This window comes from Pongo abelii, chromosome 3 (assembly GCF_028885655.2).
Source record: "Pongo abelii isolate AG06213 chromosome 3, NHGRI_mPonAbe1-v2.0_pri, whole genome shotgun sequence".
NCBI lineage: Eukaryota > Metazoa > Chordata > Mammalia > Primates > Hominidae > Pongo > Pongo abelii.
This window is the reverse complement of record NC_071988.2, coordinates 122890154-122905400: the sequence shown is the minus strand read 5'-3', so window position 1 is coordinate 122905400 and position 15247 is coordinate 122890154. Positions and strand designations below refer to the sequence as shown.

At 42.4% G+C, this 15247-nt stretch overlaps 1 protein-coding gene across 1 annotated transcript in view; it reads left to right on the top strand.

Annotated features, from left to right (window-relative positions):
• The first annotated feature begins 5805 nt into the window (after positions 1-5805).
• The window catches only part of PPP3CA (protein phosphatase 3 catalytic subunit alpha), a 331868-nt gene continuing 322426 nt past the window's right edge, over positions 5806-15247 (top strand). Inside the window, 1 exon segment of the mRNA NM_001133985.1 lies at positions 5806-5978. Coding sequence (NP_001127457.1) covers positions 5921-5978 — 58 coding nt within the window. The 5' untranslated portion in view covers positions 5806-5920.

Sequence of the window (15247 nt, the reverse complement as noted above, 5' to 3'; positions counted from 1 at the left end):
AAAAATTCATTCAACAAAATTTGTTGAGCACCTACTCTGTGCCCAAAACTAGGATATGAGATGATGATACAAACATATTAATAAATAAAATAAATATGCAAATTTGTTAAATACAAATGTATAATGATCACAGATTGTCTTGTCAAATTTTATGTAAAATATATCTGTCTGTATTACACTTAGCATATAATTCCATAAATTATAGTTTAATCCTAATGGGAAAAATTAAATTTATTCCTGAATACATTTGATACAAAAATTTTTAATGTTTCTTGAAAAATAACTTCTCTAAATGGGTAAAACTGCCTTCTGAAAGAAACAAGGCTCAACAAAATTTCAAGAGCAATAAAAAAATAAGTAATAAAACTTCCTTTTAGTTTGAACCTCAAATTAGATCTATGTAGAATAGCATATTTCATAGAACCTCTATGGAAGTAGGGTAGAACTAGACAATGTGAGAAGGAAATGTCACAGGAATTAGCTTTAAGATAATAAATCAAAGTCTCATATACATTCATGGCCCTATCAGGATTGACTGTCCTACTTTGCAGGTTCCTCAGCATTGTGTTCCACTAACTTAAGCGAGGATAGAGCAGACACACTGCTGTCTACCATCAGCTACTCAGAAAAAAGTGAACGCCTCAGAAGAGTCATAATCAGAAGTTTATTTTTATTTTTATTTTTTATTGAGATGGAGTCTCACTGTGTCACCCAAGCTGGAGTGCAGTGGCATGATTGCAGCTCAATGCAACCCCTGCTTCCTGAGTTCAAATGATTCTTCTGTCTCAGCCTCCCAAGTAGCTGGGACTACAGGCGCACACCACCACGCCTGGTTAATTTTTGTATTTTTAGTAGAGATGGGGTTTCACCATATTGGGCAGGCTGGTCTCGAACTCCTGACCTCGTGATCCACCTGCCTCGGCCTCCCAAAGTGCTGGGATTACAGGCATGAGCCACCGTGCCCAGCCATAATCAGAAGTTATTACTCAACCGTGATGTCCAAATGATAATAAATTCATCCAAGAACCAAATGAGAGTTCAAAATTTTGAAAGCCTGTTATTTTCAAAACAGAATATAACATACAATATTTTATTTTATTTTTAAAACTAAAACATCTGATAGAGCACTTAATAGTATACTAAAATGTACTTAATTTACTGTAATTTGCACCAATGGAAGTAAGCTCTGTGGAGCACTTAAATGCACAGATGACTCCAAATCCACAATATTTTCTTTTTTTGCCCACATATTTATCTTCATAATTACTTTTGATAAATCTAATAGTTTTTCTTCTTCAATAGAAAGAGGAAGTAGCACCTTATACTTAAATGTTTGCAAATATAATATATATCTAATGATCATATAACAAGACTTTTAAATCCTTGAATGAAGGAACAAAATCTCTGAATCCTTCTTTACTCCCTACATTTTATGCATCATGTAGCATAGGGCCTTACACAGAACAGATGTGGTCAAAGAATATTCATTAACAGATAATTAAGATTTGATGCTCATGTATTAAAAGAAGTAAGAGTATTTTTAGTCTTCTGGTAGTTCTCTTATATTACAGTAAAACAATAATTCTAGGTTTTGCTAAGGATTGTACTTTTTGAACTAAGATATTACTTTTGTATATTAATTTGGTAATATTAGCTATTCTAACAAACATATCTCCACATTTTAATGGAGTAACACAATAAATGAGTAAAGCCTAATGCCTATTTTCTTAGTAACTGGGTAGCATTCCTCTATGTGGTAATTAAGGGAATCTCCTCTTTGTCTCTGGGGTTCTGCCTGCCCTGGGTCTTAGAAGTCTCTGCATTCAGCTAAGGATGGGAGCCATAGACTAGAAAATGTATATCTACTGCTTAACTGCCTTGGCCTGAGAGTGACCAACCATCTTAGTCCACAGTCCATTGATCAGAACTGGTCACACGGACCTTCTTCGAGGAAAGCAGGGTCAGGCTAGAAATGGGAATCCCTCACTGGGCAGACACTTCCCAGAGTGAATTATACTAAGGGAGGGAAAACACTTTTTTTTGGTAGACAAAAAGTTGTCTTTTTTCAAGCTTTCCCCCCCTCCTATTTCTTGATAAGCAGGACATTGCCAAAGTCAGCATCTGGTAACTGAAGTAATCCCTTCAAAATGTAAATTCCAAATATAAGGTATTCTCATGCAAGCAGTAATATAATTATGGACTGCTAGGGCAGTGTAACACGGAGGTTCCCAACCCCTGGGCCACAGAACAGTACCAGTCTGTGGCCTATTAGGAAGTGGACCGTACAGCAGGAGATCTGCAGCAGAGTGAGCAAACATTACTGCATGAGCTCTACCTCCTGTCAGATCAGCAGTGGCATTAGATTCTCATAGGAGTGCAAACCTTACTGTGAACCGTGCATGCAAGGGATCTAGGTTGCCTGCTCCTTATGAGAATCTAATGCCTGATGATCTGAGGTGGAACAGTTTTATCCTGAAACCACCCCCCACCACCATCCATGGGAAAATTGTCTCCCGCGAAACCAGTCCCTGGTGCCAAAAACGTTGGGGACCTCTGGACAGGACAGAAAAAGAATGGCAGTAGGAGAGGGTAGGACATCTGAAACAGTAGCCGAATAAAAAAGATGATCTGTCTGTCTACTTCAGGAGGTCAGGTGTATGAAGACAAGTAGTCCCTAGTTAATATGCTGCTGTCCTGTTTCCCTTAGAGCAGGATCCAATTTTGTTTAAGAGGTGTCAGTGTTGCAGCAGTTATGGAATCATACACAGGCATTAAAAGTTCCTGTTGATAATGTGTTGGGAAGTGATTGTGAGTCATAACTTTTTTTTCCCATACATACCTTAGCTAGGAGGTGTCCTAGACTTGTAGCGGACTAAAGGGTGTGCCTGAAAGGTGTGCCTTTATTTCCTATCTGTATCATGTAATTTTATATGGTGCTGACATTTTAAGCCTTCTGATCTTGGTTCAAAGATGTTTATCCTATACCTAGTAAAAAGTTATTCCAAATAACGGTGGGAACTTCATTTTTTCTAATATGTAGGAGAGAATGTCTTGGCCTTGGAAATGAGCATCCCTGGACATGGTTTCCTGGTCTTTCTGAAGCAGGCCCTCTTCACCCACAGGTCTTGGCATCGCTCCCTCACTGTGTGCCATCTGGCCAGGTACCAACTTCCCAAATCTGCCTTAGCAACTAGCTCTGCCCATGCTCAGGAGGCTGTTTTCAACAACCCCTTCCTGAGGAGATTACAGTGACCTCTCAGAGCTCATAATTTTATATTCTCTGAAAATTTTAGGCTTTATTGAGGGCAAGGACAATTTTCAAATACACTCCCTCCCCACCTAATTACCCACCACGTCTGGCATATAAATAAAAGGAGTACAGAAAATATATTTATTGAATGAGTTGTTTAATTGCCACCCAGTATCCTGGGGTTGGAAATTGGGCAGCAGAATCTCAGTGCCAGCGGCAGCCTCCCTATCTTGGTGGGACACACCCTGCGTCTGCTCCTTTTGCTAGGCCTCCACAGAGGTATCTAGTGTGTGTTTCTATTTCGTGCAGTCCACATCAAAGTCATGCTGCAGCACAGTCTCTTACTCAAAACTGATTTTCAAGTTTGAGCTGTAATCTAATCCTTGTCTCCAAAACATTTCTTTTGACTTCATCTCCCAGCTCCCTAAACTTTTTTTTGTTTTTGTTTTCTGTGTGTGTGTGTGTGTGTGTGTGTGTGTGTGTGTGTGTTATCTTAAACCTTTTATTGGACCCGTGGTCCAATTGAGGATATAGGAAAAACCTGATACTGAAGGACTTTGGAAATAAAACAGGAAACACGAAGGGTGAGAAATTTATTCAGATTTCTTCATAATTCCCCCCAAAAGCTCCAACCACGTTGCCAGTCCTTGGGTGCTGCAGTTGGTCGGGGACAGGAGCTGTGTGGAGGTCACCTTCTGGTAGACGGAGACCCGCTTTTCAGACTCTGTGGCGCAGCAGGCGGGCCAGGAACATTTGGGCCACTAACGCTCTTAGCCCTGCCGCGCCTGACTTTCTCTCCTCTACTTTCCTTCCGACCGTAGGGACAAGTGTGGGGATCCGCTTTGGGCTCCAAGGCCCTGCCGCACTGGCAGCACCAACCGGGTGTAGAATGACTGGAAGGAGCAGGGAAGGAAGATGGGTGTCAACTGTCCCGGCCAGTGGCTGCGTGCGTGTGTGTGTGAACAGGGAAAAGGCCACCCTCTCCCGTGTTTCTCCCGTCTCCTCGGTTCTCCCTGGAGACCCGCAAGGCTGCCCCAGGTAACTCCGAGTTGCCCTGGGTCGCTGGGGCTTGGTCCGCATCCTCCTCCGCTAGTCCGCTCCCGCGTTCCACAGCGCCCCGCCGCTCGATGTGCACGCCTAGGTGGGACACAGTAACAGCCCCTACGCCGCCAACGCAAAAGCAAAAACAACCGTACACCGCATCGCAGTCGTAGCTTTTCTCCACAAGGTAAGTTGTTTATTCGTCGCCGTTTTGGCGATCATCCCTGGACAGCTGCGGCAGCGACGGCAGCTGCGCCGCGGGCGCCGAGCTCCCAGCCTCTTCCTTCCTCCGCCCTCTCAGGGCTGCCTCTCACCCCCACCCTCTTCCCTCCTATCCCCGCCTTCTCTCTTCTTGCCCTCTCGTGGGCCACGCACACACCCGGAGACACCCTCTGCACTTGGCTACTCACACTGCGGCTTAACCCAGCCGACAAGGCACGCTTGCCAAAGAGGCGCGGGGGTGTGTGTGCGGGGTCCGCGTTCGGAGGCCAAAAGAGGGTGGCGTGGTAGAGCCCTTCTCCTCCTGGCCGCGACCCCTTGCCCACTCTCCTTCCCTAATCTCGGCCTGCCAGCAAAAGTGACACCTGAGCAGGGACTGGTCGGTAGAGGCAGCAGGCCCGCTGGTCCGGCAGCTGGGAGAAAACAGAGCAAGGGGCGGGGACAATGAGGAGGAGCGGGAGGCGGGACAAGCGGGGAGGCCGCCACCTGGCACTGAGTGATGCGCCCTCTAGCCAATGAACGTGCGGAACTCTGACGCCGGGGCGGGAGGTCGGGGGCGGGCTCAGTGGGGAGGAGGAGGCTGCCGGCGCGCAAGAGGCGGGGGCCGGGAGGAGGAAGGGGAGGAGGCGGAGGCGGGCGCGGTGTCGGCAGCGGCGGCGGCGGAGGGGGGTAGGTTGTGCCCGGGACTGTATGTGCCGAGCTCGGCGGCTGTGCCTTGGTGAGTGGAGGAGCGGCGCGGGGAGGCAGAGGCGAGCGCGGGCGATCGCGGCGGCGGGACGTCTCCGGCGGCCGCGGCACCAGCGGCGGCGCTCGGTGTGGAGAAGCAGCGGCAGCGGCAGCAGCAACAGCAGCAGCGGCAACAGCAGCAGCGGCAGCGGCAGCAGCAGCGGCAGCAGCGGCGGCCGCCTCTCCGCCGCCGGGGACGCCAAGGTGCGGCTGGTGGCACTGACATCGGCGGCCCTGCCTTTCCTCCCTCGCCCCCGGCCTTCCCCATGTGATCGGTCTTAATCCTGGCCGAGTGTGCGCGCGTGGGGCTCCATTCCGCGGTGCCGGGTCTCCGTGCCGGGGTGGGTGCTCGTGTGTGCGCTTCTCTTCCCCATCCCCCTTCCCCCAAGAATAAAAGAAGAACCGGGAGGCGTGCTTAGAAAATAAATAAATAACCACCACACACGCGCAGCCCGGAGCAAGTCGGCGGGGCTGGCGGCAGCGGCGGAGGAGGAGTGAAGGCGGCGGCGGCGGAGGAGGGACGCGTGGAGAAGGCAGCAACTTTAAAGCCAGCTCAGAGCCTAGACCTCCAGCCGAGCGGTTTGCAGCGCGGCGGCGGCGGCGTTGAGTGTCTGGCCCGCCGGTCCGGTCGGGGTGTGCAGTCGGACGGACGAGCAGCGCGTCGCTGTCCTCCGGCAGCTGGAGATGTCCGAGCCCAAGGCAATTGATCCCAAGTTGTCGACGACCGACAGGGTGGTGAAAGGTAAGCGGAGCGCCGCGGTGGCCTGGGTGCACCGTGTGCCGCAGGCGCCAGGGCAGCTCGCCTCGCCTCGCCTCCCCTCCCCCGCCCCAGATTCTCCTCTGCCCGCTCCAGCCGCGGACCTTCTAGGATATTGTGCAACCCGCGAACCCCCCGCCCCCGCGGCGCCCTTCCCCCACGCGTCCCACCCAGCCTCACTTGGGTCATTTTTATTGACGGGGGCGTCAGTTGGCAAATGGCTGAGCCTCGGGGAGGCGGCGGCGGGGGTGGCGGTGGCGGGAGGGGGCGCCCGGGGGGTGGTTGCTGGTAGGGTGTAGCTGCTGTGACAGAAATAGGAAGTGGGTGGCTGCTCGCAGGCTTGCATGGGATCGGGTTTATGGTTTTCTTCTGCAGAGGGAGGGGTGATTTATGGCTTTTAAAAAATTAATATGGCATTTTTATGCGGCCGTGGCTTTCCACCGACTGCCTCACTCGGGCAGTGTTCTCTTGGAGCTCCATTGCAGCAATTCCCTCCGCGCCCCCCTCCCCCTCCCCCTCCCCCTGGAAGGGCCTGCACAGGACTCGCGAGAGAGCGGGAGAGCGTGGGGGGAGCCCGGCGCTTCCTTCCGCGCGGGGCGGGGGCGGGGGCGGTCGCTGGCTGGAGGGTGGCCGCGGGGGGCGCAGGAGGCGGGGAACGACCCGAGAGCACCAGCCGTTGCCGCCCCGGGATTTCCCCCGCACGCCCCGGGGAGAGACACGAAAACCACTTCTCCAGCCTCCCTTGCCATCCCCGGCTGTCCCCCGCCGACCTGTCATTGCTCTTAAAGGGTTCTCCACTCGTGCACACCTCCCAAGTGATAACCTCATTCCGCCTGCTTCCTCCGTGCCCTGGCATCCTTTTTGTAACGGGCTGTGTGATTCCTATTATTGCCTCCTATTCCCGCCTACGGGATGATAAACTCCTGGCGAGGATGGCGCTGAGGTTGCTGGCAAAGAGAAACTGGGATGTGCGGAGTGAGGAAGGGGACAGGCTGTGGTTGATCTCTCTGTCGCACGGGAATCCACCGGCCTCCTTGTATTCCTAGGTGTAGTGGGGGAGGAACCATCCTATGAGTCCTGGAAGGCTGAGGCAACAGAGCAGATCCACCTGGATTAAGTAGTATCTCTCATTCTTGGGGGTCAGGACACCAAGCAAAGCAGAGATGGGCATGAGCTATGTGCGGAGCGGGCCTCTGAAATTGGAAACAGCACTGGCTGGTGTAATGTGTGTGTGTTGTGTGTAGAACAGAGATGGTATCTAATGTGGCCAGAGCATGCAACTAGAGTGCAAGGCAGTCAAGTCGTTTGCACCATGAGCACTTAAAAGTGAAGTAACCCAGCAGCCCAAAGACCATGATACACAAGTCCCTCTGGGGTTTCAGAAATGATTCTTTCTCCTTAGAGGTTTACTCAGTTTTTAAAGTAATTTTTCTGTGTGAGTGGTGGTGGTGATGGGGGAAATTATGTTCCCTTTTTTCAGAAAGAACAAAATATCTTCTTTTGTTTTGGTTTTACTGGAATCATTCCTGCTTCAGCTTCGGTGCAGGATTCATATACCCATGAAAATAATGAGGAAATAGCTCTGCAAAAATGATTCGAAATAGGGCTGCAGAGAGATGCACAGCTATTTTATTTTTCCTGCAGGCATGGATTTTCATGGAAACAGTTCATTCAGATTTATTTGAGAGAGCTGTGTTTTGCATGAAAGGCTTCTGTTGACATTTTCAAAAATTGAGACCCTTTGCAGAAATATCAGAGAATGACAATTATCTCCTTAATGTGTGAAGTTTAGATGTACCTCCAATCTAGGTTAAGATCAAAACAATGTAAAGCTTACAATTCAAATGATACTAATGAATGTGTTGGCAATGAAAAAAACACGTGTACACGTAAGGTCACATTCCCTGTTTTAAATCATAGGATGTGGATTCTTAATGTAGATGTAAAGTCATCAGGTGAACATGTAAAAATAAATGTTTATACTTTCTGGCTTAGTTTCTCTACCGCTTAAAATGGAAGAGCCCACTCAACCATTCCAAGGCTACTTTGCCTTGCTTTTTTTCAATACTGTATCATTATAAATGACTTTTCATTTTAGGTACACACTCTCACCCATAATTTCAAAAATTTTATTTACATACTATGTGGATAATAGACTCAAAATAGGAAAAGTTAATTTTGCATTTGTTTTCATAGAGATCCTGATGTGAGATGTGAAATGTGAAATTTTGTTTATAGAAGTTTTGTTGATGAATCCTGATTTTAAGGTGGATACACTGTTGTTGTTTATCCTGTTTTCTTGTAGAATATTATTGGCATGAAAGGCATTATACAAGGTTGGATTCAACCTTTTGTCATACATAAGATTTTTATTATTAGTTATTTGAGATAATCTATTTTGATTATTAGCTTTCTGTGAAATAATATTTTCCCTTGAATATGTATACACGTACTGAATGAACGGAAAGTACGCATATGCTGGATGTGAAACATATTAACAAGTGATTTAATTTGCAAAAATTAGATAATACGGAGTTTAGAAACCATGATTTACTTCAAATTTTGTTAGAACTTCATCTCAATGGCTATTTAACTCATTCTTTAATAAAGAAAAGAAATTATCTTTGAGGAAGTATTTGTATTCCATAAGTTTTCTCTTTTTTACAAAGTATATGTAGTATTATTTACTATATATATATACAGAAATAAATATTCAGATTGTTATTACCATGGCATGCCATGGCATTTGCTTACAGTTACATTTATTAGTGTCATCTGGCTTTTGTTGTATAAGAAATTGCTATTTACAAATAAAGATGTGCTTGTGGTTTGTAGTAATATGATGTGACTGTTTTCTTAATTGTACTTTTAGAATGCAGCTTTAGAGAGGTAGGTTGAGTTTGTCTCAACTATGTTATTTTTGAGGTTTATAGAATCTGCTAGCATGTATTCAGAGACCCTGATCGGTTTTCTAAACCTTAAAAATGAAAGAGAATGATGGCAGTGGAGATGAAAAGTATTAGTTTAGATTATCCCAGGAGAAAAAGTTACTTCAGTTAGCAAAACTAGTGCTGTATCATTTTGACTCTTCTTGGATTAAAACAATGGAAAGTAGAAAAATTCACAGAAAACATCTTGGTAATAACCTTTGCTGGAAATCAAAATAATATGGTCCATTTATTGTTTTACATTATATTTTTAAAGATACATACAGCAAACCGAGGGCAATAAATAGAAGAATAACTGTCCTCCTTCCCTCAACCCCCGTCCTGATTTTTCTCTTAGTGGTACTCTACAGGCCTTGTCCCAAACTTTGGCTTTTCTTCGTCTCTCTCTGTTCCTGCCTAGAATGCTTTGTCTGGCCCTAGCATTCCCTGTTGGTCATGGAACTTTGCTATGTGATAGTTAAAAATACTTAGAGGAAATTAAACCCTATGTGATAATGAGTGTTTGGCTTTGTTAAATCTCTTAACCTTCCTTCCCTCTGTTCCCATCTCCAAGTGTTTTGTGATGGGACTTCTGCCTTAAACCGATTGTAATGGTAGAAATTTTAGAAACTATGGGAGGCCGTTGAGGGATAAATTTCTGAGAAGAGTTTTGTGGAATCTCTCAGAAACTATAGATAACGCGTTGTTGTGCTTTGTGTAAGGTTGCTTTTGGCTCTAGAGAATGAGCTGTTTTCCAGGTGTATTGCCAGCTTACGTACTTCATGTAGACAGAGTACACATAGGAGAATTCTGAAAGATACTAAGATCATAGAAGCAAGAAGATGCTAGTTAAGTATCATTAAGTAAATAAGGATTCCAGCCACTAGTATTTCTAGCTGGGTGAGACTGATAATACTACTTAAAAAGAAAACAAATATGTCACATTCGTAGTAACTGTCATGTTTAAACCTTGATGCAACAGAGTAGTAAATAATGTCATTTATTTGTGGTGTTCCGAGAAGAGCTTGTGAATTTATTTTACTGACATTTTGTTACCATCGGTTGAGTTTCATGTATCTGGTTTTCAATTTGAGTATAGTGAAACTTTATTAATTCAATATCATTAATTTAAATTTATTGTGAAAAAACACCAGTGTTTGTTGGCTGAAGTTTACATCAGCATTAGATGTGAAGAAAGGGGTCCGGTAACCAAAAAGTATAAACAACATAGTACCAGCATTGTTAATATACCAAGAGAACAAATTCTTTTCAATACTTAGTGAACAGTATGCAAATTCATCCTGTTCGTTACAAGTTAGGTTGGTCTATTTATTAACATTTCCTTTCGGGACTATTATAAAGTGAATATAACACAAGTGCATTGTTGTAAAAACATTCAGTAAATTTAATGATTAATGCAACAATTGAGACTGGGATTCAGGGGAATTCCAGTGATTCTAAAATGCCATCAATTAGAATAATCAACATTTTGAAGATAATAGTTTTTTTGAGAAGTGTGGAATAGAACCCTTACTTTAAATGGACAGTATATCTTAAGACATCCAGTTAAAATAGGAGAAAATTAACATCTAGAATCTAATTAATGAGGTTTACTCTAAGATTTGTTTAAAAATATGCCTTTTAAAATCTGTTTGTCTCTGTTTCATTTGTAATTTTAGCGAGATGAAATATGATTTTGTTATAACATTCATTTACGACTTTTGTAATTGGCCTCTCATGCTTTTCCTTATCTTTTTTTGTGTCAGCTATGTGTAAATTTGAAACTAATTATGACACCAAATAAAGAATCCATTTAGGGTGACCTCATTGGAAAATAGCATTTTTGCAGATACTCACTCTCCTTTTAGCAAATATGGTTAAATTACCATTTTGAATACTTCTAGAACTATGAAGAATGGTGGTGATTCATGATATAGAATTTTGATAATTACTAAAAATCATTTTGTCAATTTTTTTCCAGCAACTTTCTGATGTAGCAGTCTCTTGATATACAAGAGGGATATGGTGAGACCTTGAACTTCAGCTTTCTGTAATTCCACTGGTATATGTTATAACTTCACAGGCTAACTTTCTCTATACATAAAAGGGTAGTAATTGTATCCACTGCCAACTTGTGAGGACCAAAGGATAATCAAATGGGAAATGGGGGATGGGTGGTTACACTTTGTCCACTGCCTGGTAATGGCGGTTCAGTCACTGCTAACACAGAATTAGAAATGACAACGTGTTATGTATTTTCTGGTCACCTGAGAATAGTCAGAACCATTAGCATTGAAAGCCATTTGTGCCTTGGGTCAAGAGTAGCTTATGATGACATTTATTTTTATAGTTAAAGAAGTGGAGACAGAACGGATAGAATGGTTACAGGTAAGTGTAAACAAATTATTTTCTTTATTAAAGAGGCTTTTCTTGCTTGAAAATATTTTTGAAAATTGCCACTGGCCAGGTGTGGTGGCTCACACCTATAATCCTAGCACTTTGGGAGGCTGAGGTGGAAGCTTGGGCAACATAGCAAGACCATACCTCTTAAAAAAAAAAAAAGAAAAAGAAAAAAAGAAAATGGCCGCTTCTTTTGGTATATTTAAGCTGTCTTCACATTTCATTTTGCATTTTGTTTTACTAAATAATTAGCTATGTAAAATGGTTTGATTAGGAGAGGAAGCTTTTTATGTTTCTGTTTTTAGCAGACATCAAATTCTGGTGATAAATATTATAATCTAGTTTGGCCTTGGCCTGAGGTTTACTAAAGAAATACTGTTAAACATTGCTTTCTGTTCAGGTAAATATATACATGGAAATAGAATAGCATACTCTCCTGCAAAAGAATGTTATTTACTTTCATTTTGAAGGATGTTGTCTTAAGCCTGTTTTTCTGAACTCCACTTAATGACCCACACTGATGCCCTGGTTTGACAAAATCCTCAGATTTGATGATTTTGTTAATTTCTAGAGCAGGCTCAGGTGAAAATATCAGCCAGTGATTCTGAGGTGTTGCATTCCTATTTTTAATGCAGTCATTAGGTGGGACTGATGTAGGCAATGAAATAGGATTTTAGTTTGTAAATTAAGTCTTCAGTACTCTTGACATTTTCAGCATTTTAAAATCATTTTATTTTACAATAATTCCATCTTTTATGTGATTCCATCAATTATATTTCATATGAGAAGTCAAATAACAATTTTGTATTCCTCCATGGTTAGGGGTTCTGAATAATGGCTTAAATCAGATGGGTTATCAACTTTATGACCTAGCCCAGTTGCTGGTATCTCAAATCCGTTTTAACAAATATGCACTCGGATAGTGGAAGCTTTAGATATTAAAAAAATAAAAGCCCTCACTGACGAAGTAGCAATAAATTATTAAAATGCTATGTTTTTGGAATTCAGGTAGATTCTTTTTGAGACCATCATAGAGAGGAATAGAACTTTGCTTTCCTTCTTTTTGTTTTCCTTATCCATGCTTCTGTCTCACAGCAAAATATACTATGACTCTATTTTAAAAAATGGTCTACCTGTCTGTGAACTTCTGTCTCTTGCAACTGGAAATTTTGCTTGTGTCTGTCTGCAAAAGAGGGAAACAGATATCAGGAATTTATAAAAGCTACCTCAATATTATGACATACTACTTTACAATGTTTGTCAATTTCAGGTACTTTTGACAACTGTGAAACCAGAAGAATGATGGTTGATTTTCAAAGAGAGAGTTGTATTTATATGGAGCTAAATTAAAAAAATTTTCATCAGCTCTAAGATTCTTAGACTTAGAGTCTTTCTATGGTGATTTTATTGTCCCAGTTTTCCTTTCTTTGGGGAAGAATTAGTAGTTTTTATTTAAAATGTCCAGTTCTTTCTATGTAATATCAGAATGTTTTGGAAATTCTAATATGTCAGTGTCTACACTATGTGTCTTGGTTGCTGCATATACTTGGAAGTTGCATAAAATTGTTAATATTTGTATTCAAAGTTTTAGTTTGGAAAAAGTGGTCATTGTCCTATTGGTCCCTAGCTCAATGCCTTGCTTATTAAATGCACTGAATAAATTCTTGTTGAATGAGATGGATATTGTAAAATTCTCGTATGCCTCCTGAAGCCTTCTAAATTGTTTTTATTTTGAGTGTATTATATTAAGTTCCATTTGTAAATGGTTCTATATGGTGACTGGCGAATTGGAGTGCTTCTTTCTCCAGCCCAATCAGGGCATGGAGTATGAGAAGGAGGCATTAATAAGGTTACACAATTAGAATGAGAGCTGTTTTGTTCGGTCACTTGAACTCACTTTATCCCTGCTGAATGTAAAAGGCTAAGTTCTATTCAATTTAATTTATTTGCTTGAACCTGACAGCTGTCTCTCAGTTTTTATTGTATTCCCCTTTAGGCTGGTCAATTTCTGACAAATGAGAAAAAATATGTTAATCACTGAGTGTTTGATTATTGGATGATTTGTGTATTTTAGTTATTGTCTAGATTTGGACTTGAAGATAAAATGACCTGGTAAATTTCATGAAAAAGAACAAATTGGAAAAAACTTCTTTCCCTGTTTACATCTCAGTATATCATTTCCTATAATGCTTCTGTAATCCAGAAATGCTGCCTTCTGCAACATGACCTCCTTCTCTTCTCTGGCCCCCAAAATGTCATTGGATGCCATCCAGTGGAAAGATACATGGGCTATGAAAAGTTAAGAAAAAGGTGGCACTAACGCTGCTGTCTTCTTAGATTCTCACAAGTGGGCTTTGAGCCATCCGTTGACATTTGTTTTTAAACATCTTTTAAGTTATGCCGTTTTATCAAGTTAAATTAAAAGCAGGATATATTCTTAAAAAGATGGAACCTGAGTCAGGAATTCAAGTTTGTTTTATTTTTTGTTTGCTTTTTACAAAGGAATTTCATTTTAAAAAATGATAAATCTGACATTGTTGGTTCATGTATATTTAATGCTATTAAAGTTACACACATTCCTGTTCTGTGTGGGCCTGATTATTGGGATAACAAACGTTCTCCTGATCATTCAGTTCTCTTCTTTTGAGCGTCAGTTCAGAAGTTACCTCCTCTGAGACCTGCATCTCCTGACACCTTCGCTTAGAATAAAGGAATTGAGCCTCTTCCTTCTCACAGAGGACACCTTGATAAGAGCATGTTGCTGTGATGGCTTGTTTCCTTGTCTGCCTCTCCTCCCTAGGAAGTGGAAAGTCCTAGAGACAGAAGTTCTATCTACTTTTGTGTCTTTAGTTCTAGCACAGGACCTGCTGTAGAATAGGCATTTGATACATGGTTGTTAAATGAATGAAATAACATAAAGGATAAGATGGATTTAAATTTCTAAATTATGGGTTTCCTTTATGTTTTGAAATTTTGTCAATCTTAAATCGTGATCATTAGCAAACGTCTGATGAGTTTCTTGACTTGTAAGCTCCAGTCTTTGTAGAAGTGTGTTTTCCTGTGAGTTTTTGAAGTGCTATATTTTATTAACTGGCATTATATGGATTTCACTGAGTAGCCAGCATGCAGAAGCATAACTGGCAGAAGTGGCCTTCCTATGGGGAGTGCTTGAGTTTTAATGGATTATTGTCACAAGGTGTATAAGTTGATTTCCGCAAAGGTGAGTGATGGTTTCTTTCTCAGGAAGACAGGTGATGATACTAAATTGAGGGGAGAGCCATTTGACAAGCATATGGGAGGCCCATATTAGTCTTTACAAGTGCAAATTTAAATGAATAAAAATATATGAGATTAGGAATTAGAACAAAGATTAAAACATACTGTACACCCCGATAGGTGATAACTTACTGTGTATATACCAATAAAAAATCTTCAGGCCCGTCACGAGTACAGGCTGCTCATGAGTCACCTCTCCTGATGGCATGTCTGCATGGTGTTTTTAAAAAAGCTCAGTACTGGAATCCACACCAACAGAGTGGCAGTATAGTGAGGCACTTGCTCTTAGTCCCATCCTTAGAGAAGACCACTAAAGCTGCACTACCCCAGATGTGGTTGTATGACTTCTGATTAAAGAAAGCCAGCTGGGCCTTTCCAAGCTCCATTTTATTTTTGTTCTGAACGAATATTTCCAGTCTCTCACATGGGCCAGGATATACTTTGTCTCACTAACACAGAAATACTTTCATTTCAAAGAGTTGAAGACTAAGGAAACTATAGTTTCCTACATAAAATCTCACTGTTAGCTTCTGTTGATTTGCATTCAGCAACCAGGAGGGAATCTCTGTTGTCCTCACCTCTGGTCAGAATTCTCCCTGAGTACTCTGTCTCATTCCACGTGCCCTTCCATAAATGGATGTGTTAAATTTT